This window comes from Eretmochelys imbricata, chromosome 1 (genome assembly GCF_965152235.1).
Source record: "Eretmochelys imbricata isolate rEreImb1 chromosome 1, rEreImb1.hap1, whole genome shotgun sequence".
Classification (NCBI taxonomy): domain Eukaryota; kingdom Metazoa; phylum Chordata; order Testudines; family Cheloniidae; genus Eretmochelys; species Eretmochelys imbricata.
The window spans coordinates 158,756,474-158,783,882 of NC_135572.1; the positions used below are offsets into that span (position 1 = coordinate 158,756,474).

General features: G+C 40.8%; 1 protein-coding gene across 18 annotated transcripts in view; it reads right to left on the reverse strand.

The window, feature by feature from the left end:
* Positions 1-1,816: 1,816 nt before the first annotated feature.
* The window catches only part of PKNOX1 (PBX/knotted 1 homeobox 1), a 64,257-nt gene continuing 38,664 nt past the window's right edge, over positions 1,817-27,409 (reverse strand). For 13 of the 18 annotated variants that reach the window (XM_077817939.1, XM_077817962.1, XM_077818030.1 and 10 more), the window contains 9 exons: positions 17,591-17,761; positions 15,052-15,151; positions 13,063-13,160; positions 9,561-9,599; positions 9,264-9,392; positions 8,168-8,244; positions 7,435-7,607; positions 6,976-7,062; positions 1,817-6,146 (listed from right to left, as the gene is read on the reverse strand). In XM_077817939.1, the coding sequence (XP_077674065.1) occupies positions 5,935-6,146; positions 6,976-7,062; positions 7,435-7,607; positions 8,168-8,244; positions 9,264-9,392; positions 9,561-9,599; positions 13,063-13,160; positions 15,052-15,151; positions 17,591-17,761 (1,086 nt within the window). In that variant the 3' untranslated portion in view covers positions 1,817-5,934. Of the gene's footprint in view, positions 6,147-6,975; positions 7,063-7,434; positions 7,608-8,167; positions 8,245-9,263; positions 9,393-9,560; positions 9,600-13,062; positions 13,161-15,051; positions 15,152-17,590; positions 17,762-21,514; positions 21,621-27,409 lie in introns of all 18 variants that reach the window. The other 5 variants (XM_077818042.1, XM_077818035.1, XM_077818048.1 and 2 more) reach the window with 4 other exon arrangements.

The window sequence follows — 27,409 nt, forward strand, 5'->3', positions numbered from 1 at the left end:
ACACAAAACCTACTTCAAGCAACATTCAGTGTCTGCCAGAAACTAACCCAAACCAATATATTGAGAAAGAAGGCTGGAAATTATTTTAATCTCCTGTGTCTTGTGTGAATAGCCCAGTTGAAGTCAAGGGAACAATAGGCCTGATCCAAAGTCCATTTAATTCAATAGGAGATTTTTCAGTGACTTCAGTAGGCTTTAGATCATGCCTCATTTGCATTAATAATCTTTTAAGAAGTAAAGTTCGGATCTGACCTATTGTCCCAGCTCTAGATTTTGCAGGGGTTTCCTAACAGTAGGTAATTTAACAGACGACAGGCCGGATCCTGCATGCCTTGCACACTTAAAACTCCCACTGACTTCAGTAGGATTTTGAGTATGCCAGGAATGCAGTACTGGGCACTTGCATTGTCCTGCAACACCCTCAGCACTATTAAATGGGGGATGGACCAAGCATTTGGCAGAGCTCTGACTTTATGGCTTGTGTCAGTTTAAGTTAGAGGGTTAATCTAACCTTTTTGTGGGTGTATGTGTTTCCTTTTATTAAGTGTAGATTTTTAAAAAATTCCCACTTTATATTAAAAGGTGCATTTATAAACTGTTTACAAAAAGGGTTAATAAAGGCTTCTTCGATACCGTAATAAGTGGTTAATCAATTGTTTTGGTATCAAGAAAAGAAATAAGTTGCTTAGAGCCATCTCTGTCACCTTCTAGTAAAGCCATTTGTAAGTTTTTTGGGGGAAGGATGAGGATGTATGTCCATGACCTGTGGCTGAAAGGCTTTTTTCAGATTTTTTTTTTTTAAATGTGTAGTCTTCATCTGATGTACATTGTTACCTGCCCTTCATAAGGGAAGGCTGGTGGAGTTAATCGATTTGTAAATATGCTGTGCTGCTAGGTGGTTATTGTAAGTTTAATTATTGCCAGGACAGCTTTGAATCTGTGGTTTCAATGTCACATTAAAGACATAATAAAATACTGATGTGTCTAAGACCAACTATAACACACTACTCATGTCTATAACGTTTATTATAATCATTAACCCTTTATTAACTATTTATAAATGTATTCCTAGTATGAAGTGTGACTAACAAAATCTCTCTCTCTCTCATGGACACATACCAGAGTTGCAATCATAAAACCTTTGTGCTTGAAAATATTTTTATGAACTTATAATTACATATCCAGCAAAGCAATGACTTTGGAGGAAATGCAACTGTATCGCATAAAAACAAGTGAGGATTTTTAAAGTGAGGATTTCTGATCTAATAGAGCATGATTGTAATGGATTTCCAGAACTGTCTATCTGCCTTTGAAAAAACAAGTTGGCACATAGGACTTGTACTGCATTGCACAGGAAAAATCCTTCTGAAAGTGTTTTGAAAAAGCAGTTACTGTACATGCCTGAAAGCTACTTTTTGGAAGTTCAATGTCCATGCCATTTTAATTAACAATTAACAAAAACAAAGAACACATATCATAGACTAACTACCTGCTAAGTCTTTCATTCCTCAAAACGGTTTTTGCACTGCAAAAATCAGTCTCCCTCTCCCACCCAAAAACATTAAGAACTAGTAAACCATTTTTTCTGCATTTGTGTAAACAAAACAAAAAGGCCAAAAAATTGTCCCACACAAAAATCTTGGGTAACTAGTTTGATATGGTATTTTCCAGCTACGTTACAGATTCCTGAAAATATGACTGACGAACTAAATAATGCTAATATAATTAAAGCAATGTGAATACTTTAAGTTTAAAGATAAGGCATGCTTTTTCCATTCAGAGAAACTGTTCATGTAAAAATCCATCATCCATGAAGCATGTTCTGATTTTTAATTTTTCTTTGCTTTGATAGATCAGTTGCTTCACAATATCCCTTAAAAGACAACTATCCAAGAAAAGCTAAATTGACAGTGTTCACATTTTAAAGATTGTCAGTTTCATAGAACAAATGTTGCTAAAACAGTGGAAGATTGATGGATCATTTCTGTTACTATCTGAAAACATGGGTATCAACTAACATTAGGTAAATATTTTGACAGTAGACTACAAAGTTAGTAAGTTTGTAAAAAGGCGCGCTCTCTCACACAGTCAAAAAAAAAAAAGAAGAAAGTGATTTTTCAGTAGATCCTACAGAACTACAGAGCAGAACAACATTTGTATTTCCACGTTGCACAGGTAACCAAATGACATGGTTAGGGTGACCTTTTAACAGCATACTTGCGCCATCTTTCATTCTACTTCGTGCTGGATGATTGAGTAAAATTACTTAATAATGTGAAAAATAAAATTCTTGAAAGAGTTTAGCAAGTCTAGAAAATCAGATTTGGGTTTGGCAAAGCCAACCTAACTATTCAATCTACAATGAAACAACAACAAAGTACAGTCAAGTCCTAAATGTTCCAAGAGTACTCTTCAGCTATACATTTAACAATTCAGAAGTAATACCTGTTTAGGTTTTACTTTGTTCATTTGAATACTACAGTTAAACTTGCATTCTCATTGATTTTTCTTGGCTAGCTTTGCTTTTTGGGGGAGATGATTACAGTCTGAATACATTCCATTTACTATGGAAGAGGGGAGAACTGTTTAGAAATAGAAATGTTTCACTACGTAGAACTTCAGGCATTTAACATCTTAGATTTTCAGGAGGGAATTAAGGTTACATATATTTCCAACATGCTTTCCAAATTATATTTTGCCTAGTCAACTTTAAACCCAGCTGAATTTTTCATGAATGTTTTGTCTGAATGATTATCAAAAATAAAAGAAGACCAAAAATAGAACAGAGTACCTATAAATCACACAGTTATGGCTGGAGGGGTGACTTTCACCTTGCACAGACTGAATAATTATTCATTAATTGCTCCCAAGCAGGTTTGAAATTGAATCATTAGTAACTTAAATTAACTTAATTACAATCAAGTGCATCTGTTTTAATTTTGCACAATTTCCATGATTTCTTTTTAAATGCTGCAGTTTTAGTTATTTAGTCAGTCCTTGAAAAAATTTGGGCCCCATAGTTTGTTAAACAGTATCTCTGATTACGAACACTGAAGTAATTTTACAAATATAGTTTACTTTTCACTATACTGTTTACTTTTTGCAGTTCTCTTGAGACTGACATTAAAAATGGATTACTCCATTTTCTTTTGTCACTAGTAACTTTCCAGTCAATTTCACTTTCCAGGTACTTATGCACTAGCTAAATGCTGCAAACACCAGCGAGAACGCTTACTTATTCTATTGAATACAAATATATATATTTCCACTAGAACTAAGGAAAAAATCCAAGGAAACACTTTTAATTGGTGTAATGATTTGTACAAGCTTGCTTTCGTAAAATCAAAAGGGACATCATCAACTTGAAATCTAGTTATTTTCAACTGAGTTAAAAGTTTCAGGTACTACACCTGCCTGAGTCACCCTGCCAATATATACATATTTTAAAATCACATTTTCCTATTTTTTGAGGACTCAATTCTGCCAGCCTTACTTGTATTGAGCACTACATTATTCTACTCACGTATGTAAGTATTTACAGCACCGTGGCTTCAACTGCTACTAAACATGAACACAGTTGGCTGAATCTAGCCCTACAAATATTTTTCCTCTCACCTTCCGTTGTATGAAAAACGGACACAATACAATAGGAAAAAATGGCTCTTCCATGGAAACAGTGAAAACAAAGTGCTGGCAGAAGCAAACGGTAAACAAATTGAAAAGATAGAGAAAAGTATATTTGCTTCCAATCTCTGTCAGTTATATTCATCTTAGGTGTTGCTTGTAACAATAGTAGGCAAAATGTTTTCAGACAGGAGTTTGATTTTTAAAGTTGACTGTGTCCTTTTAATTTTGGGGTAAAATTGGACTTGTCAGTATGCCTTAAATCAATTACATTATACCAGTTTTCATAATTAAATCTTTCATTATACACTCTTAGTATTTTCTTTAAACTGCTCAGTACATAGGGAAAGGGTATTAGAGGCAAAAACAGAGAAGTTGGATTAAACAAATACTTTAAAAAAATTAATAATTCTAACCATAATAATACCTGATTACTGCAGTTGAGTCAACAGGCCCAATTTATCACAGGCATAAGTGGGTGCTATAGTAGCGAAGTCAGCTGCTTATGCTAGTGGTGAGTGTAGCCCAATGCCAGTAAAACAAGGGTTTTTTTAATGGTAACCTCTGAAAAATAAATTTTCCGTCTGTGTACATGTAACAATTCTTTAGCATCTCCTGTCAAGGTCTCTGTTCATGCTGCCTATAAATTGCTCAATAGGGCAGACTTTAAAGCCCCAATTCAACAAAGCACGTAAGCATGTGTTTAATTTCAAGTATATGGTTTAACCCCACTGAAGTCAATGGGATTTAAGCACATGCTTGGATATTTTGTGGAACAGGAATGGCTTTAAGTAGGTGCTTACAGTTAAGCACATAACTAAGTGCTTTGCTTGATCAGTGCTTAAGATTTGAAGGTAGCACCCTCCTTCTTTTCACACTGTCCTGCTACAAGACTTCTTGAGTCTTCTGTTATTTGCACTTAACAATGGGGAAAGACCCAACTTTTTCAGCATGAAGCGTTAATAACAGGTGTTCAGAAATAACAATACACAACTCAAGATCTGCAGATAAACTGAAATTAACCATTATCACAGATAAATCGATTTTCATCACTAGTTCTGAGTTTGTTAAAAGATACACAAGGATTTTTTACAAGCCTGTTGTAAATTCTGGTAGTGATGTTTGTATTTGAAAAGATTCTTTATAGAATCCATGAATTATATTTTTTGTATGCGGAAAAAATTTTCAAATTCAATAACATAACCCAGGTGGAAAAACTAGCCAGTCAGTTTTTCATTTTTAAAAATCAGACTGAAAAAACACGAACTATTAAATTTCCCTGTTGATTACTAGAAATTTTGTGGATAATTGTACTTACTTACCTGAATACTTATTTAGCAAATATCTTCAGATACAAGTTTAGATACAGAGTTAAATGTAATTTGAGCATTAGTTTACAGATATATAAATCAAAGTTTGACAATATCAAAATCCCATCAAACCGTGGGCCCTTCTTATGCTATTATCAAATATACTATACCACTATGGGATAGCAGAGAATCATGGAACACTAGCATTAGGCATGTTTATTAAATTTGGTCAAATTTTCAGAACCTTCCAAATAGGAATACTAAACATTTATTTTCCCCTTCTGGAAATTTTTTTCTCATGCTCAATACAGTTGTCATTCCAATTCCTACTGAATTTATAAAAATATTTTTTTTATCCAATAATCCCGCCAAGGTAAAAATAGGAGTTTTTATAGCAAATGATAAACAAGCTCACTGACTATGAGAGAAATTAAACTTATTTAAACTGTCATACATTCGCTACTGAATCACACATCTCTATTTTGTGTGTGTGTGTGTGTGTGTATGTGTGTGTGTTGTTGCCCACCACAGACTGGCAGTTTTTAAGGTGCAGAAGCATCTTTCAAATGTGTGTCTAACTTAATGATCAAGTGACACATGCTTTGAATTTACATCGTTAGCCAACCAAGAGTTGTGTTAAACTATAGGTCTAATTGAAACGGCATAATTCTTTAGAAATTGTAGCACTTTCAATATAATGAGAGAAAAAAAAAGGGATATTTATGTGGATCATTATATTATTAGATGCAATTTTTTGAAATAAAAAAAAAACCCAAAAACCTAACCCCTCTTCAAAATTCAAAAACACATTTGAAAGAAGTTGCTGCACCTGCAAAGACACTCTTTAAGCTTACTATGAAATACAAAAAAGTGCACCCTTCTATATCTACATATAAAACATATTAGAAATAAAACTTGTGTAAAATGTTTGCTGTGCAAACTATAAAAACAGTCAGTCAGTCCATTCATTTTCCTAAATATTTTGTCACACTCTTGCTTCCTACTGCAAAGAATCACTGTTATCCAAAACAAGACCACTGATGTTTGTTGTTGAGAGGTCTGCTCCATCATCTTCACCACTATCCACAGATTCATCCTCACTTTGTCCTGCCATCATAACTTGCTGAACAGCCAAAGTAGCACCATCAGATGACAGAGACTGGAGACTGTCTACATTCATGTTGACCGGAGCTGTAATTGTTACAACAGCTCCTGCAGAGATGAAAACGTGTAAACTGAATTAGTAAACCATTAGTAAACTGAAAACAATGATCAAATCAGAATTTAGATTTAACATTACACAAGAGAATTTGTATTTTTTTAAATAGGATATCTTGGAAATTACGTACAACAACTAACTATGTTATTTAGGTTGCAAAGTCAAGCACTCAAAAGTTAGGAAATGTCAGAATTGAGATTGCAAGACACTGTTTGGTCCCTCTGTGTGCATGCATGAATCAGTCTTTAATTACATGATCACAAACTAAATATTTCCCACTGTACCCCTACCTCATTCAGTGCACAGGCTGGAAGGTGCTCAGGGAGTGAATCAGGGTTACTTAAATGGATGAGACTGCTGCCTTATTTAGCTCCCATTGATGTCAACAATTAATTGAAGTGTTGTTGTAGCCGTGTTGCTCCCAGGATATTAGAGAGTCCAATAAAAGATATTACCTCACCCACCCTGTCAACAGTTACTGGCAGCTTTCCTATTGACTTCAGTGAGAGTCAGATCAGGCCCTTGATGCAGACGTTGCAAGGTGAGTAGGGACCTGAGGCAGGGGAGTGCAGGAAGGGAAAGGCTGGTCCTGTGATTAAGGCAGTTGGATGCCATCCAGGAGGGATAACTGGGTCTATTCCTGCCTCTGCCACAAAAGTTCCTACATGATACTAGCCAAGTCATTTAAACCAAAAGTTCAACAGGTGGTCACCAATTATATATTCCTCATTTTCTCAGTGCCCAAATGTGAGACTCTTGGGGCCTGATTTGCAGCACTGAGCACACAAACACTGTAAGAGAATTCAACGGGAGCTGTAGTACCTTGGGCAGTAAGGCAGTGTGGTCTGCAGGAATGAGAACAGCGTGGAGAGTCAGGAGGCCCCATGTAACAAGTCTGGCTCTTCCACTCTGGGAAAAATAATACATGATCATGTAACTAAAAACTATATCATAATACATATGCACCAGGGCGAAGAATTAAGGTTGCGTGGGCAACTTTAATTCTGACATTTCCTAACTGCTGAGTGTTTGACTTTGAGAAACTTAAACAACATTCTTTCTATATATAATATATTATATACCAAAAAATCCAAGTATTTAGCTAAAATTCTGAGAGAGAAATTTCTGTTAATTTTTTCCAGACTATCGACACAGTGATTTAGCTACATCAGGAAATGCCCCAAAACATAACAACAACAAAAGCCACTTTATTTCTATGTAATAAAGACATTTAAATAAGGAATTCATTTTACTATACATGTTCCAGCCAATTTTCCTTACCATCTGACATTGTAAGTTCATTAGATTGCTGCTGAGCAACTCCTGATGCAATGGAATCAGGCCAGAACCTCTGAACTGGTCTGTTTTGAGCTGTTTTTTTCTTTGTTTTTGGAGTTTCAGAACAGCTGGAATCCAGCATTGGCTGAAGAATTCGTCTTCTAGCATTGATAAACCTAAACATGACCAACAAAAACACCACACAGCTTATGACCAAAAAATTGTGAATGCATGCGTGTTCACGCACACACGGAGACGGTCTCAACCAATGTTTTATGCAAAAAATAAAAATTAAATAGAAATTCATATTAAAAATGAAAAATGTTATTTCTCAGCACCTTGTTCTCATACTCCATGTTAGGGATGCACAAGAACCACAACACCTGCTCCTGGAGCACTGAAGTCCTTTGATATTGCAAATTTAACTAAGGAAGCAGCTCTCTACTTCTCCCTGGCTGGCAGGCCCTCTTTCCTTAGTGCCTGTAGAGTGTTTTGAGGTCCTTAGGTGCTTTAAGTTTGCAGAGTACTGTATGTGGAAGATCACCCATTGTTTCCAGGCAAGTTTAGTGTAGAACTGTAGATTTAACTCTAGATGTTCATGATTTTTTCAGTTTAAGTTAGACTCCTAATTTTATTTCTATGTATTGTACACATGTGGATGGCACTCACATACACAGAGTGTACCTCCATACCTACACTCCAATAATGGACATTAAACCAAAGTTTTGGATCTTACCAATTGTTAACCTGCAGTAGTGTAAGATTTGTCTGGGCTGCAATCTGCTTTTTCTCATCTTCTGTTGGATATGGATGCTAAGGACAAAAAAAAGACAAAAAAAACTTTGTATGTAAACTTTTTGCTTTTTTCTTTCCTTAAAAGAAAATGAAACTTTCTTCATTACAATTGATTAAAAATTGCTGGAATAAAAAAAAACCTGTTTCATCAACAAAATACATTTTAAAACAAACTTTTACTGATACAGTCACTTAATAAGTAAAACTTTACTAAACAAAAACTGATTTTATCCTTATGAAGTGTATACGCCACCATTTAATTGCCCATGTCAAATTCAGGAAAAAAATGCTTCTCACAGCTGCCAGAGTCCTTGTTAGACAGTGTGATCCTTCACCAGCACAGCATGTGGTAAGATTTGATTAGTTACACTGTCTGACAGCTATGTCACATGAGAGTGCTGATGAGCCTTTTGTGGTTAAACAACACCCTCCCTCCCTCCGAATTAAAAAGGACAAGGAAACTGTATGTAACATAAGAAATACACGTGTGATTTTCATGCATAATTTATCTGTTGTAACATCAGTTAGCTAAAACAGAAGATACTCCATTAATTTATAGTGCTCTATTTATTACAAATAGAACCTATCTTCCCCTTCCAGCGCAAGTATGCACGCACAGGGAGGACACTGTAGAATAACACAGAGCAGATGGCACACAGCAGTTGTTGGAAGGTTTGGTGAAAATTCAATTCTCCATCCACATATAATTTATACATGATTGCTCCTGAGTGAGCCATGCACTGGAGGAGTACCTGGCACTAAATCCTGAGCACACTGAAATAAAGAATAACAACGTCTAGAAAATTTAATAAAATCTTGCAGTTCAAATGTTAAATATATTCAAAATTAGGTCCTTATCCAATTCATATTAGAGTCAATGGAAAACTCTAACAGACTTCAGTGGAAGCTGGATTGAGCCCTTAATGCATAAAAAGTAAGGCCAAAAAGTTTTATCTTCCTCAGGAAGCAAATCCAAATAGACCACACAGAAAGTCTTCTCTGAATACTTATGTCTGCTGATCATGTTTAGTCCTTACCCCTATGTGCTGAAAGAGCCAAGATCTCATCACATTAGTAGCGTGCTTTGGAAGAACCCCTCTCTTATTTTTTGACGAGCCATCATCTTGATGCAAGATACTTAGATCTTGGTTTAACTGTAACTGAAGCTGCACAAATAATTTAAGAAAAATGTAGAAAGTTATACAGTTACTTTAATGAATAAAGATATTGCACAAAAACTGTTTTTATCATTATGTGAAAAAATGAATATATTTACAGAAGCAATGAAATACGTTAGCTCTATAATCTGTGTCAAAAAAGGGAACTTTATTTACCTGCAGTGGTAGTGGTGGAAGTTCTCTTGCAGTATTATCCTAAAGAGATCCATACTCTGGGTTACATATTATCAGGTTTCTGACGTTTTAGCATTTTCTAGAACCTCTTTCAAGAATTGCTGTAGTTGCCAGAAGGCTGTATTCATTGCATCACAGCTACCAAATGCCCATTTATTTTCACTTACAATAAAATTCATTCCAGTGCAGGGGGCCAAGCATAATATCCTCCTTATCCTGTAAACACCATATTGAGAATCTGATTCTCTACTGACTTGCAATTTGTGTATCCATTTACACATGGTGCACAGAGTGTAACATGCTATGCTTATTTGGTAGTGTTTCACACTTACTTTACACAGGCGTGACTACACAAGATGCAAGGCTGTGAAGAATCAGGCCCTAGGGGCTTAACATGGAGCTTAAATAGTGTAAGACACCTTGTGTGGGTCTTCTGCACTGAGGTGAATTTAACTCTAAGGCCCTTACTTCCCCAGCCTAAACAAATACACCAAAACTCTCGAAGCACAATAGGTCTGTGCATGTGCCTCAATCCATATTATCATCATCATCAAAGACGACAATGATGACTGGTATAAAAAGCAGCTCTCACTACTTAACGTTCTCCCAGCCTCCAGCCTCTGGAAATTACAAAGCTGAACCGGTGAGAGGCGTACACACCGGCTCCTTAAAGAAAACCATATATATAAAACAGATACAAAGAATATATGTATGACAACTAACTTTGTAAAATGAACAGCTATCCTATCACCAGCTCCACTTCTAAGAGAAAAATCGGCTAAACTCTGTCCTTGAAGTAGGTATGCAGTTTCTTGGGAACTGCATGTATTCACGTTCAAGTTGAGTTTGGCCTGATGAATTTAGATTATTGCAACAATAAGTTCAAAAGAGCATGAGACCAGAGTAAAATAAATGACAAAGTTTAACTGATTGTAGTGGAAATTCAGCAGCTCCTTTAGAAAGTATATAACTGTATGCAAAGCCACTCTACAGGGAGAATCTATTACTTAAATTTACATGCTTAAAATACCAATTAATGAGGTTTTCCTCATATATCTCTAGCTATATGTGTGCATACATTTTTAAAAACTACACTAAAGCAAAATTAAGTTTTAAAGTTTAACTGCACAAAAATCAGGAGATTCTGAATTAGAGTTTCCACACAAATTCTAACTCTACCCAGTCAGTAATCAATGCTGCATGCACTTGATTTATATTTATGCTGTACCTTTTCTACAGCTTCAGAGGCACATATTTAATGTTTTGTTTTACCAACTCTGATACAGAGGCTGTATTTGTTTTACAAGACCATGAGGCTGTATTATATTCTCCATGTCCCCTCAGCTACAGAGCATAACCAAGTGGCATCAGCTGTTTTAGAAAGGGCTGACTGGCTTCACATGTAAATGTTTTTGGTCTCCCAAACCTGGCAGGCCACTGCATGATTAAAAGGAGCACAGCATACAGACTTGAAACGAGACAGTCCTCTCAGTCAGCTGGAATCCTCTGAAACTGAAGTCAGCAGGATTTGAAAAGTCTGCACTTGGGAATAGAGATCATGAAACAGATTTCAAAGCCTGGTGGCCAGGTCTCCCCACAACCCCCAAGACATCTGAAGAAAAAAAAAAAAAGAAGTTGTACTGTATTGTATCTATACTGTATGATCATTTAATGGAAGACCCTAATGTACTGCCTACAAGGTGAAGAGTTCAGGCTACTATAGGATCCTTAACACTGAGTAGCTTAATTCTTAATTGTTGTATTATTAAAAGCTAGACCTTAATGATTTTTAACACAGATGTATGAAACCTTCATGAGGTATCAATCTTTCCCTCTTTTGTCTCCTTTTTTCACTCTCAATTGATGTATCTAGATGTTCCCACATTGAAAAAATCTGCATCTATGAACATTTGGAGAGATGCTCTTCAGTGTTTATCCAAACCTAGTAGGAAACAGCATAGAGCTCACATATGATATATCATTTCAAACAGCTGTGTTACAACTTTATTATTTCTAAACCAAGTTTCTTCAAACAAGACAGAACACTGGTTCATCACCAAGCACTGTGTATATGCTGAGTGTGAATCTATTTTAAAAAGGATGTTCTTGAGCTAAGTGTAAAGTATCATATGAAAAAAAAATTCTTCGAGCCCCCAAACACATTCAGAATTGACAACACACACAGCCAAATATTTTAAATTCACAGCAATCGGCTTCTCTGCAGAGGCTCACCATTGTATTTTTCAACTCCCACAAGATAATTTCTTCCCCACTCCCTCAGAAAGCTATGGAACACTAGAAATAGGAATTTAGGAAGTTCTATTTCATGCCCAAGGGTTACAGTGGAATACAGGGTCACAGTCAACCCACAGATGGACTTGGGAGTTCCAACTGAAGTCAAAGGAAGCTATGGACATATATGTGCATAAATTGAGGTTATTTTCCATTGGATGCCACACTTTTCCCATTCAAAGTGGCAACAGTTTTCCCTCCCAACAATCCAGACCAATTTTACAGGTCATGGGTATGGATGAAATTCTTATTAACTCAGAGGTATATGTATCTGAGGGCAGAATTTGGCCATGTATGTGCTATTACAAAGGATAAGTGAATTTTAAATATACTCTTTCATGAAAGAAAATCAGTAATTGTTAATGGGCTTTATATTGTGCAGATGAATCTTCCTGTTCAAATGTTTAACAAATTAATCCACTCTAGGGTCTTCTTATTCCTGGATGATCTGATTTACCACTTTCTGATACATAGACCACTATCTTGATGTTCTGATTTGAGACCGTCAACCTGTTATCAAATATTTTCCCTTCCTGAAATGCAGATTTCATTGGACTGTCCTATTCTAAACTGTAAAGGGCTTCCCAGCAAAAGAAGGCTGACCTTTCTCTTTCTTGAGTTTGACGTAATGCACACTATTTGGCTGTCACCCATTTAATTCAACACAGTACTCTGAAAGTTTGTGTAGTGAGAAACACCTCTTAACAAGTGTAAAATCTGAAATATATAAAAATAAAGTTTTAAATTGCAAGAAGTCTGCCAGCACCAGTAAAATGACACTTCTGACACCAGCAGTATGACATCATAACATACTCATATAAATCCATCCTGCCATAATCCTAGTTCAGCTACAAAGAGTTTAAAAATGCTTAATGTTTACTCAGTAAAATATTTTTCTTCTATACAAATACTTCTCTGCTATCACCAAGAAGAAAGAAATTGATAGTTGATGTCATGATGCTCTGTCCTGTCAAGGGAGATTTTTGCAAATCTTTGAGATCCTATGCCATATTACAAATGTGGGGATCTTTGCAACAATGCTTAACTTTTTTTTCTGGAATTAAGGTAATTAATGTTTATTTGTGTAATGCTCAGTCTGGCACTTTAATCATACTGAATATATTACTACTAATTTAAAAAAAATAGGTTTTTTTACTCCAAGAAACTATTCCATGAAGACCATGAAACAAACCTGTGAATTCTGGATCCTAATTGTCCCAGGTGACAGTGCTTGTGTCACTACTTGACCTTGTGGAGTGACCACAGTGACTGGCTGATACACTGTACCCCCTTTAAAAACAAAATACAAAATTATGATTATAAAGTAGATAAAAAGTGAATATTTGAAAAACATGCATTTCAACACTAAGATCACTATTGATTTAGTTGGGGATTGGTCCTGCTTTGAGCAGGGGGTTGGACTAGATGACCTCCTGAGGGCCCTTCCAACCCCGATATTCTATGATTCAATGAAGTGAACATCTTGGTGGGAGTTACTTTACTGAGGGACAAATAATCATTCTATTTAATTATTTTAATATAATTACTGCTGACAAATATAAATGCATTTTTTAGATAGCTGATATTAACTATATTTTATTACAACTTCTCTAACACATTAAGATGCACTCTTTGATATTAAAGTTTCATTTACAGAAAACTGCAACACGTTTGACTCAATTTCCATCCATTTTAGATATGCCGGATCAGATGCCCATAGTGACCTTAGTGACAAGACATTTCAAGTGTATTTCATCTTGACTGCCAGCCCAACACAATGGTGCAGTTTGGAGTTGTCAGGATTTCACTGTCTTCCAGATCCTGTTACAAACCTACATAATGTAGTGAAAGACTTTGAAGCGGAGGTGGGCAAACTACAGCCAGCGGGCCACATCCGGCCCATGGGAACCTCCTGCCTGGCCCCAGAGGCTAGTCCCCCGCTGTTTTCCCTCCCCTGCAGCCTCAGTGCACCGCGCCACTGCCACAATGCTCTGGGTGGCCGGGCAGCGCAGTTGCAGAGCCGCGGCCAGAGCCGCGGCCTGACCTAGTGTTCTGGGAGGTGCGGTTGTAGTGCCGCCAGCCACTGGTGCTCCAGGCAGCGTGGTAAGGGGGCAGGGAGTGGGGTGGGGGTGGGGGGTTGGATAGAGGGCAGGGGAGTTGGGAGGCGGGGGTGTGGATAGGGATCGGGGCGGTCAGAGGGTGGGGAGCAGCGGGGCTGGATAGGGCAGGCGTCCCGGGGGACAAGTCAGGAATGAGATGGGGGGTTGGAAGGGGTGGCGGATGGGGTAGGAGTCCCGGGAAGCCATGATGGGGCGAGAAGCGGTGGGGTCAGATAGGAGGCAGGGGCCAGGCCACGCGTGGCTGTTTGGAGAGACACAGCCTCCCCTAACCAGCCCGCCATACAATTTTGGAAACCCGATGTGGCCCTCAGGCCAAAAAGTTTGCCCGCCCCTGCTTTAAAGCACGGCATTTTAATAATACATATTTTTTGCCTAACAATTTTTTTTCAAAATATTATTCTTTTCAATAATAGATCAAATAATTTTTCCATTTATAAAAGGACATTGCATAGAAATATATCACCCTCCCCCACCCCACATACACATAACCCTTTAGATATATTTCTGTGCAATGTCCTTTTTTCGGTTGTATATACATAAGTATATACCAGTGGTTCTCAACCAGGGTTCCGGGGCCCCCTGGAGGGCCACAAGCAGGGCCAGCGTTAGACTCGCTGAGACCTGGGGCAGAAAGTCAAAGCCCCACCGCATGGGGCTGAAGCCAAAGCCTGAGCAACTTAGCTTCACGGGGCCCCCTGTGGCATGGGGCCCAAGGCAACTGCCCTGCTTGCTACTCCATAACACCAGCCCTGGCTTTCATATGCAGAAAAACAGTAGTTTTGGCACAGGTGGGCCATGGAGTTTTTAATAGCATGAAGGTGGGGTGGGGGTCAGAAAGAAAGAGTTTGAGAACCCCTGGTATATACTATTCTTAATTTACACAAAACATATAAAACCAGTATTCAAAAGAACTACTGGGACACTTAGTTGTAGAACATTTGGAAAGTTACTATTATAGGAGTTTTTAATAAAAAAAATTCCTATCTTTGTACATTTCTTAACAACGGTGAAAGAAAGCAAAATAAAGAGCAATATGTCAGTTTTTCTTTTCTGTGTCATACCTGCTACTGTTGCCATAGTTACATTTCCCTGCTGCAATGCTGATGCAGGCACCATAATCCCTTGGGGACTGAGTGTGCCTGCAATGGCACTTTGAATTTGCTAGAAAAATAAAATAATTAATTTTAAAAACTAAGTATGCTCATGTAATTTGTAGTTGCAACAAAGCTGGGGCTTTAAAAAGAGGATCATCTCCAAGAGAAAGACTCCATCACTCAAAGGGCATTACTGCAAACTGACCAGCTTGAAAACATTAGTCATTAAATAATAAATCCATAAAGCAGACATGAAATAACCAAATATATTTGGGGATAAAAAAGATTTTGGATACATAACTAAACCAGAAGTCAAACAACAATTTTCAAAGACACAGAAGATAAAGAGTAGATACAATGGGTCTCAGGAAGTAAAATTATAAGTGAGTTTGGAGGTTTAATAAATAACTTCATTCCTTCTGTAGCTTTCTGACTTAAAAATGCAATATGCACACAATATCTTAATCTAATTAAACTGTGTACTACAGTTATGTAATTTAAATTATGTTGGTAAACCCTGATCCTGCAAATATTTGTACATATTCTTAACTCTGCCTGTGAATAGTTCCATTGACTTCAAAGGAAACACATGTGTAAAGTTAAACAAATGTGCGTCTACAGCATTGAGAATTAGTAGCCATGCCACCAAAAATTGTTTTAAGTAATCTCTATCTAATTTCAAACTTTCCTCTCCATGCTTCAAGGTACCAAAAGCAAAAAGTGAATTTTAAAAACTGAAATTTAAACCATTAGGAATATTCATAGTGCATAAAATTAAACATGTACATAAGTCACTACAGGATCGGCACCCTAGACTGAAGCACTACTAGGTAGTATGACATCATTGTCCACACTCAAGGAAATAGTGTTGCCAACTTTCTAATCACACAAAACCGAACACCCTAACCCCACCCACTACATTCCCCCTCCCTCAGTGGCTCACTCTCCCCAACCCTCCCTCACTTTCACTGGGCTGGGGCATGGGGTTCGGGTTCAGGAGGCGGTGAGGGCCCTAACTGGGGGTGTGGGCTCCAGGGTGGGGCCAGAAATGAGGGGTTCAAGGTGTGAGAGAGGCTCTGGGCTGGGGCAGGGAGTTGGGGTGCAGGCTCCGGCTGTGAGTGGGCTCCAGGCTGCGGCCAAGGGATTCGGAATGTGGGATGGGGCTGCGGTGGAGGAGGGGGTGAGGGCTCTGGGGCGGAGGCGGGGATGAGGGGGTTCATGGTGTGGGAGGGGGCTCTGGGCTGGGGGTGAGGGGTTTGGAGTGCAGGAGGGGGCTCTGGGGCGCAGGAGGGGGTGAGGGCTCTGGCTGGAAGTGCAGGGTGGGACTGGGGATGAGGAGTCCAGGGTGTGGGCAGGGGCAAGGGGTTGGGGGGCAGGAGGTGGTATGGGCTCTGGGCTGGGGGTGCAGGCTCTGAGGTGGGGCTGCGGATGAGGGTTTAGGGCATAGGAGGTTTGGGGTGCAGGGCTGGGACAGAAGGTTGGGACTCGGGGTTGGAGCACAGGCTTACCTCAGGAGGCTCCGGTCAGCAGCTCAGCGAGGCTAAGGCAGGCTGTCACCCGCAAGCACCGCCCCCCAGCTCTCAGTGGCTGGGAACAATGGGCGGGGGAAACGCACGGAGCCCCGTGGCCTCCCGCCTACGAGCTGGACCTACTGACCGCTTCTGGGGTGCAGCGCGGTGCCAGGACAGGTATGGACGAGCATGCCTTAGCCCCCCAGCACCGCCGAGTAGACTTTTAATGGCCCAGCTGGCGGAGCTGACTGGAGCCACCACGGTTCCTTTTCGACTGGATGTTCCAAAAAGGGTAATAAAGCAATCATTACCTCTCCGATTACTTTATAAAATAGATTAGGTATTGTAATCAGATATTTCAACAACCTAGCAAATACAGTGCACGTGTATAAGAATATGTGCAGCTGTTGATATTACAAGGTAGACAGAACAGACACACGTGACACATCTCTAAAATATTATGACTAAAAACCAACAAGTAACCTTTGTCCACTCTAAAATGTTTGGATCAACTTATATGTTCAGTTTATACACACACACAGAGCCAAACCATCTTTAGTGAGGCAGATAAACTGGACAGCGGGGTCAAGGCTAAGAAGACATTGCCAAAGAGATACAATGCATATTATGACAACTTTTTCTTGTGTCCATTCTCTTTCCTAACATCTGCTGTCATCAAGGCAGCAACTCCAGCAAATCCAAGGGTTTTTTTTTAATTTTATTTTATTTTATTTTTGAAGTTGCTGGACTGAGGTAAGAAGTAAAAGGAATGCAGGCAAACTAATTATGGCATGTCTCTAAGTGTTGACACTTTTCAATAAACTTGTCCACTGTTCAGCTCCTCAAAAAAGGTTAGCAACCCTCAATAAAAACACAGTTACAAAGAACAAGCTAAGCAGCGTATAAGTGGAATTCTTACAAAGTGTAGCAAAAACGTTTTATAAATTTCACAGTATTTCTAAGAAAAAGCCCATTTAAATGAGCATGAAATGTACCTGTGATGGTACAGGTGAGTAAGGACTTCCAGGTTCTCCACTTAGTAGAGTTTCACTGTTCATTTTAGTTTTCAGACAGGCAATGTAACGACTACAGAAATCCTTGCAGAGTTCATTAACCTTTTCTAGCTCAAGCAGATGAATACGTAGCACCTGGATTGCCTTTACCATCTAGAGAGAAAGATGGAAAAAAGACTTAGAAACAAGGCAAGAAAACACTATTACTTGCATGAATAATTAATTTAGGGCAAACTTTAAATACATGTAAGAATATACTATTTCAATTACCAGAACACAGAATTACTGATGCAGAAGGCTGCTCACAATACTCTTTCCCAGGTTGTATTACACTGGAATGTGAAAGGCATGTGTTTAGAACAAAATCCTGTGTTGCTCCACTGCTTAGGTAAACTGTCAAACAAGACAGAACAAACACAAATACAGCATAGGATTTTTCTTGTCTTGGCCACAGTCTATATTACTGGACAATTTTTAAAAAATGGTTGGGGCAGGTGTGGTGAACAATAGTACTCTGAGCTATACTCAGAAGAATGGGTTCAATTCTTCAATCCCATTCCCTCACTCCCTGGGCCAGGAGAAACTGTAAGTGGTATAGTAGCCCCGCTGGGGAGGAGTGCTACCCATTACTCGGCAACCCATGTGGCCAACTAATGCTGCCCTATTACCTAAAAGGACATTGGCAGCAACATAAGGCCTCAAGAACAGAGCTGTGAAAGTGAAAAAGAGGGAGAGGAACCTTCAGTTCTTAGACAAGAATAGAGCCTGTCAGCAAATAAACAAATAAATAAAAATGAGCATTCATGCCGTCCTTTGAATATGAACATATTTGTAATCATATGCTTTAAAATACAGTTCTATTCCAAAGCAAGACTACATAAAACTGACATCTTACTCAACAAATCTGCTCCGATGTGTATTCAGCCATATCTGCTGACTTTAGTAACAAAAAAGCATTGTTTTTCTGCTTTTTATGCCAGTTTGCAGAGCTAACACATCTAAGAAAGAATCCACAGCTCAGCTCACCCTATTTCACCTTGTGCATCAACAGGATTGCTCACAAAACTCCAATCCGTTACCTTCAGTGAGTTTGTACTGGGATAAGACGGTTGCACTGGTGTCACTCAGGGGATAATTTGAAGACAATGGGAATGCATGTGTAATCTTATCTGGCCTACAGAACTTTATTACTTACAATGTACAAAATATGTTTTTTCCCTTGCCTGCCACTGGATTTTTTTGTATCACCCAGAAGCCTTAGACAAGTTGAATTGTTATCTGGGCAAATAAAAGCATCAGACTTCCTGTTCATCAAACAAGGACATTCGGAGAGCCAGAATGACATCAGACACAGCAGCATAGACCATAGTCAGAGGACAGAGTGGATGGAGGAGACTGGTGAAAGGGGAGCAGAAAGAACTAAGTTGCCTCAGGGACAGAGAGGAGCAGCAATACTGAGCTACCAGTGAGTGGACAGGAGGAGATGCTGGGCAGAGGGATGGGCTTAGATGCTGTCAGCAAGATATGCAATGCTTTGGGAAAAGGGGCTGATACAAGGGAAAAAGCACACTACTGAGCATATTTGAGGATAATGTGTTGGATATAAGTGCTCTGATCAGAGGTCTGTGCTGCAGTCAGGCAGTTCAAAGACAGTCCGGTATCTTTCCCAAAAAGAGAAGCAATGGTTTAACTTTTCAGCCAAGCCAAAGTAGGCTGTGTATTATTATTTATACTGTAGCAGCACTAGAGGTCTCAATCAGAGATCAAGACACCATTGTGCTAAGCAGTATATGTACCTAACAAAGTCTGCCCCTGTCCCCATAAAGCTTATACCTGACTCAAACGAACTAAAAATTGAATTACTTGCTGCTGCTAAACACAATTTGATTGTATTTAGAATGGAGATGATCTCTCTTTAATACTCTGTTGCAGCCTTCAAACTGCAAATTGGCTCCTCTAAGGACAGGTAGTTGATTTTTCGCAGCAATCCTTGCTTTACACACTAAATACTTAAGAATCATTTGTGTAAAGACTATCTACACACGTAATTTTAAACAAATCTGAAAAGTGTCTGGAAGACATTGAACAACACTGCTGGGTTTTGGGGTAAAAAACCATCATCAGCAGAGCGCAATATTGGAGGCCCTGAGTCAAGTAAGAATAAAGAACATGACACATAAGGAAAATGGGGTACTTAGAGTTAAATGCAATTTCCAGAATTAATTAAAAGCTACTATTGATATATTTCATGTCAGAAAGATTAAATGTTCTGTGTAATTTGCAGAAAGCATGAGATCTTCTTGTAAATGGGTGAAAAACCTTTAGAACTGATTTGCTACAAATACATGATCTCTCTGCTGCTCATGCAAAATACACCAAAGCAGAAAACAAGTTGCTGTCCCCAACAAGAACCTGTTACTATATAATTTTCTGTAAAGTGTTAAATAAGGAGATCCAACAAATTTGTCACCTTGTTTAACACTCTTTACAATCACTAAACAAGATTTTAGTTCTAGAGATTCTGAGATTGAGATTTTGTAATTTGAAGGCCAAAAGTGGCCTTAATCCTAGATGAGAGGTGGGCAAACTATTGCCTGGGGGCTGCATCTGGCCCTTCAAACATTTTAATCCGGTCCTCAAGCTCCTCGCAGGGAGCAGGGTCCAGGGCTTGCCCCGCTCTGCATGTGATGTGGCTAAGCGCAGCTCCCGGAAGCAGCAGCATGTCTCCACTCCAGCTCCTATGTGTAGGGGCAGTCAGGGAGCTCCACATGCTGCCCCACCTAAAGCACTGCCCCTGCAGCTCCCATTGGCTAAGAACTGCAGCTGATGGGAGCTGCAGGGGCGGCGTCTGTGGACAGGGCAGCACGCAGACCTGCCTGGCTGCGCCTCCGCGTAAGAACTCGAGGGGGGACATGCCACTGCTTCCAGGTGCTGCTTTAGGTAAGTGCCACCCAGAGCCTGCATCCCTGAACCCCTCCAACGTCCCAACCCCCTGCCCCAGCCCTGATCCCCCTTCTGCCTGCCGAATCCCTCCTGCTCCCCAGAGCCCACACCCACAGCTGAAGCCCTCACACTCACCCCCTTCCACACCTCAACCCCCAATTTCATGAGCATTCATGGCCAGCCATACAATTTCCATACCCAGGCCAAAATTTTGCCCATACCAGTCCTAGATCAAATCATATTAATAACTATGGCATGGAAGACTTTACAAATGCAAAGTTTCTTCAGGAAGTGCCTCAGAAATATATACAGATAGCTATCTTTGTTACTGTGCTTGCTGATGAATCAACTGACAGGTAAGTAACGGAGCAAGAAATGGTGAAATCTGATTTGTGCATGATGACAAATCTTGTACTCTTTACTGATACCGAAGACTTGGAATCTGGGATAGCTAGTGGTATTACTCGGAATAAAAACAGTGTCAGGAATTGTAAATGTCATGGCAGAATAGCTACAACCAAAACCAAATGGCCTTTCAAGACTGATTGTACAGTAGTGAATACAGGATGTTAAAGTAGTGTGCAAGCCAAATATAGGTACAATTCTCCTTCGCTGGCTGTTGCATCATCCACAACACTGAGGTGCTATTCTGGATCTCAAAAAAGATTCTCCTTATTCTATATAAAGTTTGGATTTCTTTTGTAAAACATAAAAGTCTCAAAAGATGACAGCAGTTTCAAGCAGTGCACTATTATGGATGTATTCACCATGTACATTGATTTGCTTGCCCGGCCAGAGCACTGAAGCCAAATGATCATTTTTGATCACTAACAGTCACCCATTTGCTACATATTGCAGAAACTAAGTTAAGGGCATCTTAAGGAGATCAAGACAGGCAAATTTGTGCGCACATTGTTTTCCATGATGGATGGAGCCTACATTATGCCTGAAGTTTTTCCTTACTCTTCAAGGAGAGGATCTTTTCTTGTATGAAGTTTCAGCAAATCTAGAAAGTGGTATGTCCGAACTTACAGCAATGAAAGGCAGTCCTAGCCCTTTGGTTCAAAACCTGTAGGGATGACAAAATGCTTCTGAGTCTTTAAAAGAAGAGCTGAAGAAAAATCAGATCCATGTGCTCAAAGTGTTATTTTAAATATGAATGCACATTCACTGGGTTTCAATATCTTGACTACACAGAGTCCTAGTGATAAAAAAGATAAAAAAGCACCGAGCCATTTTGAAAGTATATAATAGATAATCTTCTAGACCAGGGGTCGGCAAGCTATGGCACGCGTGCCAAAGACGGAACATGAGACGATTTTTAATGGCACGCTGCTGCCTGCCGGGTCCCAGCCGCTGGCCGCACTCCGGCCGCTGCCAAAACCAGGCCAGCAGGGGGCTGAGCGGGGCCGGCGGCCGGGACCCCAGCAGGCAGCAGTGTACCATTAAAAATCCTGCCCGCCCCGGCCTGCTCTTCTCCGCTCCCCGCCGCGGCGACAGGGTGAAGAAGCTTGGTCCCACCACCTGCTGCTGCAGGGCAGGCAAGCTCCCGCCTCCCCCGCCTCTTCCCCCAGCATGCTGGGTTCCTGCCCCTCCTCCTCTCCCTCCCTGCCGCTGATCAGCTGATGGCCCTTGCGAGGGAGGGGGAGAAGAGGAGCCACAGCTTGCTCACTGCTTCGGGGAGGAGGCAGAGAAGAAGTGGGATGGGGCCCTGGGTAAGGGGGGTGGAATCAGGGCATATCCCCTCTAGCCCCACCATGAGCCACTTTGGGCAGGGGGCTGGGAGCACCCCCATGTCCCTAGCCCACACCCCAAGCTCTCTGCCCTGATCCCTACACCCCACCACACACACCCCACCACACACACCCCAGCCCTCTGCCCTGACCCTGCACCCCCCACTTTCCCACCCCTCGCACCAAATGGGAGCTCCTGCACACCCCCCCCTCCCCCACATTCCCACCTGCACCCCTCGCACCAAATGGGAGCTGCCCAGGTAAGCACTCCACACCCAAACCTCCTGCCCCAACCCTGAGCCCCCTCCCTCATTCTAGCTCCTGGCCAGACCCTAAACCCCTACCCCCAGCCTGCTCCTTCACCCCCAGCTCTATGCTCAGTGCACTCCCACCCTCAGCTCGGTGCAGAGAGAGAGAGGAAGAGAATGGGCTAGAACCAGGGAGAAGGTAGGTGCCCACCGGCAGCCGGGACCCTGGCTGGCAGGAGCCGGCGGACGGAACCCCAGACTGGCAGTGGGCTGAGTGGCAGTGAGCTGAACTGCTCAGCCCACTGCCGGTCTGGGGTCCTCACCGCCGGCCCCGCTCAGCCCGCTGCCGGCCTAGGTGAACGGAACCCCAGGCTGGCAGCGGGCTGAGCGGGCCGGCGGCATAAGATCAACATTTTAATTTAAAATGAAGCTTCTTAAAACGTTTTGAAAACCTTGTTTACTTTACATACAACAATAGGTTTAGTTATATGACATACAGACTTATAGAAAGAGACCTTCTAAAAAATGTTAAAATGTATTACTGGCACGCGAAACCTTAAAATTAAAGTGAATAAATGAAGACTCGGCACACCACTTCTGAAAGGTTGCCGACCCCTGTTCTAGACCAATGCAGTCCTCCAGCGGTTGCCTTTCAAATTGTGTTTAAATACCACCAAATCCCAAATAAATGGTCATGAACATGCATATTTAACAAAATGTTTAACCAGCAGGTCACCTACTTTTAGGGGTATATTGTTCTTGGTGGAAATATTGTTAAATAATTGTCCTGTAATGCCGCAGTGGTAGAACATGGGTTTTCACAAAGAACTTAAAAACAAAAACTACCAAGTGGCAAAGCAAGACTTGATGTAGGTACAAGTAAACAGCCTAAATATAAACTTTTTTTAGCCTCAAACTATTCTCTATGCAGAGGTGGGCAAACTACGGCCCGCGGGACCATCCTGCCCAGCCCTTGAGCTCCAGGCCGGGGAGGCTAGCCCCCAGCCCCTCCCCTGCTGTCCCCCGTCCTCGGCAGCCTCAGCTCGCCTTGCTACCAGCATTCTGGGTGGCGGGGCTGCGAGCTCCTGCCGGGCAGCGTGGCAGGCTCTGGCCGGAAGGCGCAGGTGGCAGTCCTGTTGCTCTGAGCGGCATGGTAAGGGGGCAGGGAGCAGGGGCATTGAATAAGGGGCAGGGAGTCCTGGGGGGCAGTCAGGGGACTGGGAAGAGGGGGCGGTTGGATGGGGCGGAGGTTCTGGGGGCGAGGGTGGTCAGGGGATGGGGATCGGAGTCCCAGGGGGCCTGTCAGGGGGCGGGGGTGTGGATAGGGGTCCGGGCAGTCAGGAGACAGGGCGGTGTGTGTGTGTGTGTGTGTGTGTGTGTGTGTGTGTCAGGGGTAGGGTCCCGGGGGAGGTCTCGGGAGGGGGGCGGTCAGGGGACAAGGAGCAGGGGTGTGTGTGCGTGGATAGGTCGGGTGTTCACGGGGCAGGAAGTGGGAAGGGGCAGAGACCAGGCTGTTTGGGGAGGCACAGACTTCCCTACCCAGCCCTCCATACAGTTTTGTAACCCCAATGGGGCCCTCGGGCCAAAAAGTTTGCTCACCACTGTTCTAATGGCTTGAAGAAGGATCAAGAACAAAACACTTTCATGGACACAGTCACAATGAGCATACAACAGTAGGTAGCATTACTGGAGGGCTTGACTAATGCTAGTCTATAGGATCAGATGGACAGCACTCATAGTATTACCTGGGTATCAAAACTTTTACTTGTTTGAAATAAGTTACCTTGCCTCAGTTCTGACCCTATGTCTCAGATTAGTGGTGATACTGTAATTAACATTAAAGCAAGGACAAAACTAACATAAGATCAAGTGAGAGCTAGACGCACTAAAAACAAGAGAATAAAAATAAAATTCTAGCAGAATAGTCTAACACAGAACAAACAGACCATAGAGAAACGCTTCCAGACAATCACAGCAAAAATAATATTTCATTTTAATTCGCTTGAGAGAAAGAGACCACAGCCTGTAAATTTGGATGACCACGTTTTCGCATGTAACAAGTACATCAGCAGTCTTAGCTTCCTGTGGACAAAGCATTAGAATTCTTTTCCCCCAGCATGACTTGACTATTACATGCCACCTAACTATGGGTGTCAATGGCCATCTGATATTGTCTTTCCAGTTGCAGAAACAAATCTGGAACATCCACTAATGGTTAAATCCAGTAAGTAGAATAATTTGTCCATAGGTGCCAGATAGTAAAAACTACATTGATATTGTTTTAAACAAAGCCAGGAACATACTACAAAACAGGGAACAGGACTAGAGGAATGGCTATGCCAGACAGATCCTTTGTCCATTTACTTCAATATCCTTTCAGTGAAAGTGGCCAGCACCAGATAGGTCAGAGGAAGTTGAAAGAAACCTTATAGCAGGACAGTTACAAAATAAACTACCCATGGAAGAAGTTTCCTTCAGACTCTCCACCATCTCAGATATCTTATCAAATTGACTTATGCACTAAAAGATGAGGGTTTATTGTTCTTCTAAAAAACTGTATCTGTTGCAACTGTACTGAATCTAAAACAAAGTCCATTAAAGTCAATGGAAAGACTCCCACTGACTTCAATGAGAGTCATATCAGGCATATTATCACTAAAAAATCCTTTGATGTCTAATCCTTTGATATCTATTAAGTTTGGCTTCAATGACAATGAATTTCACGTGTTGTGTGAAAACTATTTTTTAAAATTGGCCTTAAACGTGTTGCCTTTAAATTGCACTGAAAATCCCTTGCTCTGGTATTATGAGAAAGAGTAAACAGGAGTGCGCAGATTTTTCTATATATTATTCATTATTTTGTCCACCTTTACCATGACCATTTTATTTGTCTCAAGATCACTTTTCCTGTGGAAAGTCTCTCCTTGCCTTTAAATAATACCATAAATCTGATGAAGGTAACATGGACAGCTCTGAGTTTCGAAACTACTTCTCATATGATAATAACTGCTTGGATTAGCAACACCACCTCCATATGTCCCCCACAGGAATATATTGGGAAATACAGTCAGACACACTACTCGCAGAAGGCCAGCTCAATACCTTGGGGTCAGCAGACACATCAAAGATTATGTTACAAAAGAATGCACATACGCCTGAGCGTTGCCTTTGAAAATTGTTAGTGTACACTTCTGAGTAATGCAACCAACCATTAGTTAGATAATTCTAACTAATCTTTAACTCTCTGGAGCAATTCAAATCAGTGTAAAAATAAACTGATAATGTTAAACTGCTAATTTGTTAAGTTTTCTTTTTAAATGTTGCCAGATAGCCTTTTCACTACTCTGGGCAATCTGACCTACTCGAAATACTCTGCTTGGTAATATCTGTAACAGAATTTGCAAAACATACTGCTAACAAGTCTCATTGGTAAGCCCCTGTGGCATTCTTAGTACTGACCCAATAAAGAAATCTCATTACCTAATGCTAACAATGGTTACACTGTAACAATGGTTACATTACACTGCATCTAGGATGAAAAAAAATACAAGTTCTAATGTCTATCTTCTCTCGGATAGATTACTTCAGAATCATTCACTGGGGTCTGATCCAAAGTCCACTGAAATCAATGTGAGTCTTTCCATTGATTTCAATGGTCTTTGTATGAGACGATGTTCGGAGTGGTACCCTTTAGGATACTATGCCAACTGGTTCAATTGGGCGCAGCATGGAGGAACTGAATCCTCTCAATTCAAATAATCAGACAGTGCTGAAAATTTAATTTAGATGTCACCCTCAACTACAGGTGCACTAAGGTAGTCCTTAGAGATATTTCAAGTAAATTCTGCTGGAGTTTTGCATGCTGAAATCTTTTGCATAGCATTAATGCAGAAATCCATCAACTCACTTAAGTGAATAGCCCTCATAGTATCAAAGTACTAGGAAGTCATCAAAATGACTAAAATTTACTAAAAATTGCTGAAGGTAATCAGCTTTAAGGTTCTGCAGCCCAATACAGCTCACAATCCACTCCCATTTTAGCCAAATGGCTTCATTCCCAAAAGATCTGTGCCATGTGGGCAAAGCACTCTTTAGAGGCCATGCACACTTTATCAACCCCTTTCTTGGGAGTATCTCAGCCAGTTTAGGTGTATGAGCCACGTGAATCACCTGTAGGGTGCTGTTACTGATCCATGGGAGACTCCCAGACCATCCTTTATGACTGCTCAGAATGTCCTGCAATTAGTGGATTAGTCTCTGTGCTGCCCTTGAGCCATGTGGGTTTGCCAAGAACCATGGTCACAGTATCCCAATTATTGTGGAGCTACTGTTCCCTCAGAACAGTCCTTGAAGCAACACTGAGTAAGTCATAAGAACGGCCATACTGGTCAGACCAAAGGTCCATCTAGCCCAGTATCTTGTCTTCCGACAGTGGCCAATGCCAGGTGCCCCAGAGGGGATGAACGGAACAGGTAATCATCAAGTGATTCACCCCCTGTCGCCAATTCCCAGCTTCTGGCAAATCGAGGCTAAGGACACCATCCCTGCCCATCCTGGCTAATAACCATTGATGGAGGTTTTGAACCCTGTTATAGTCTTGGCCTTCACAACATCCTTTTGCAAGGAGTTCCACAGGTTGACTGTGCATTGTGTGAAGAAATACTTCCTTTTGTTTGTTTTAAACCTGCTGTCCATTAAGTCTAAATTCTGAAAGCTGTTTCCCCCCTTCCAGACACAAAAAGTAAAAAGAAAGCTCTTTCATCTTGGCCAAGCTCATTGCTCTTCTGTTGGTGCCGAAATATGTGGTTTCTTTTAAATCAATACTGAAATGCATGGCTCTTCCTAATTCAGCTCTTGTTCCACGATGAGCCAACCAG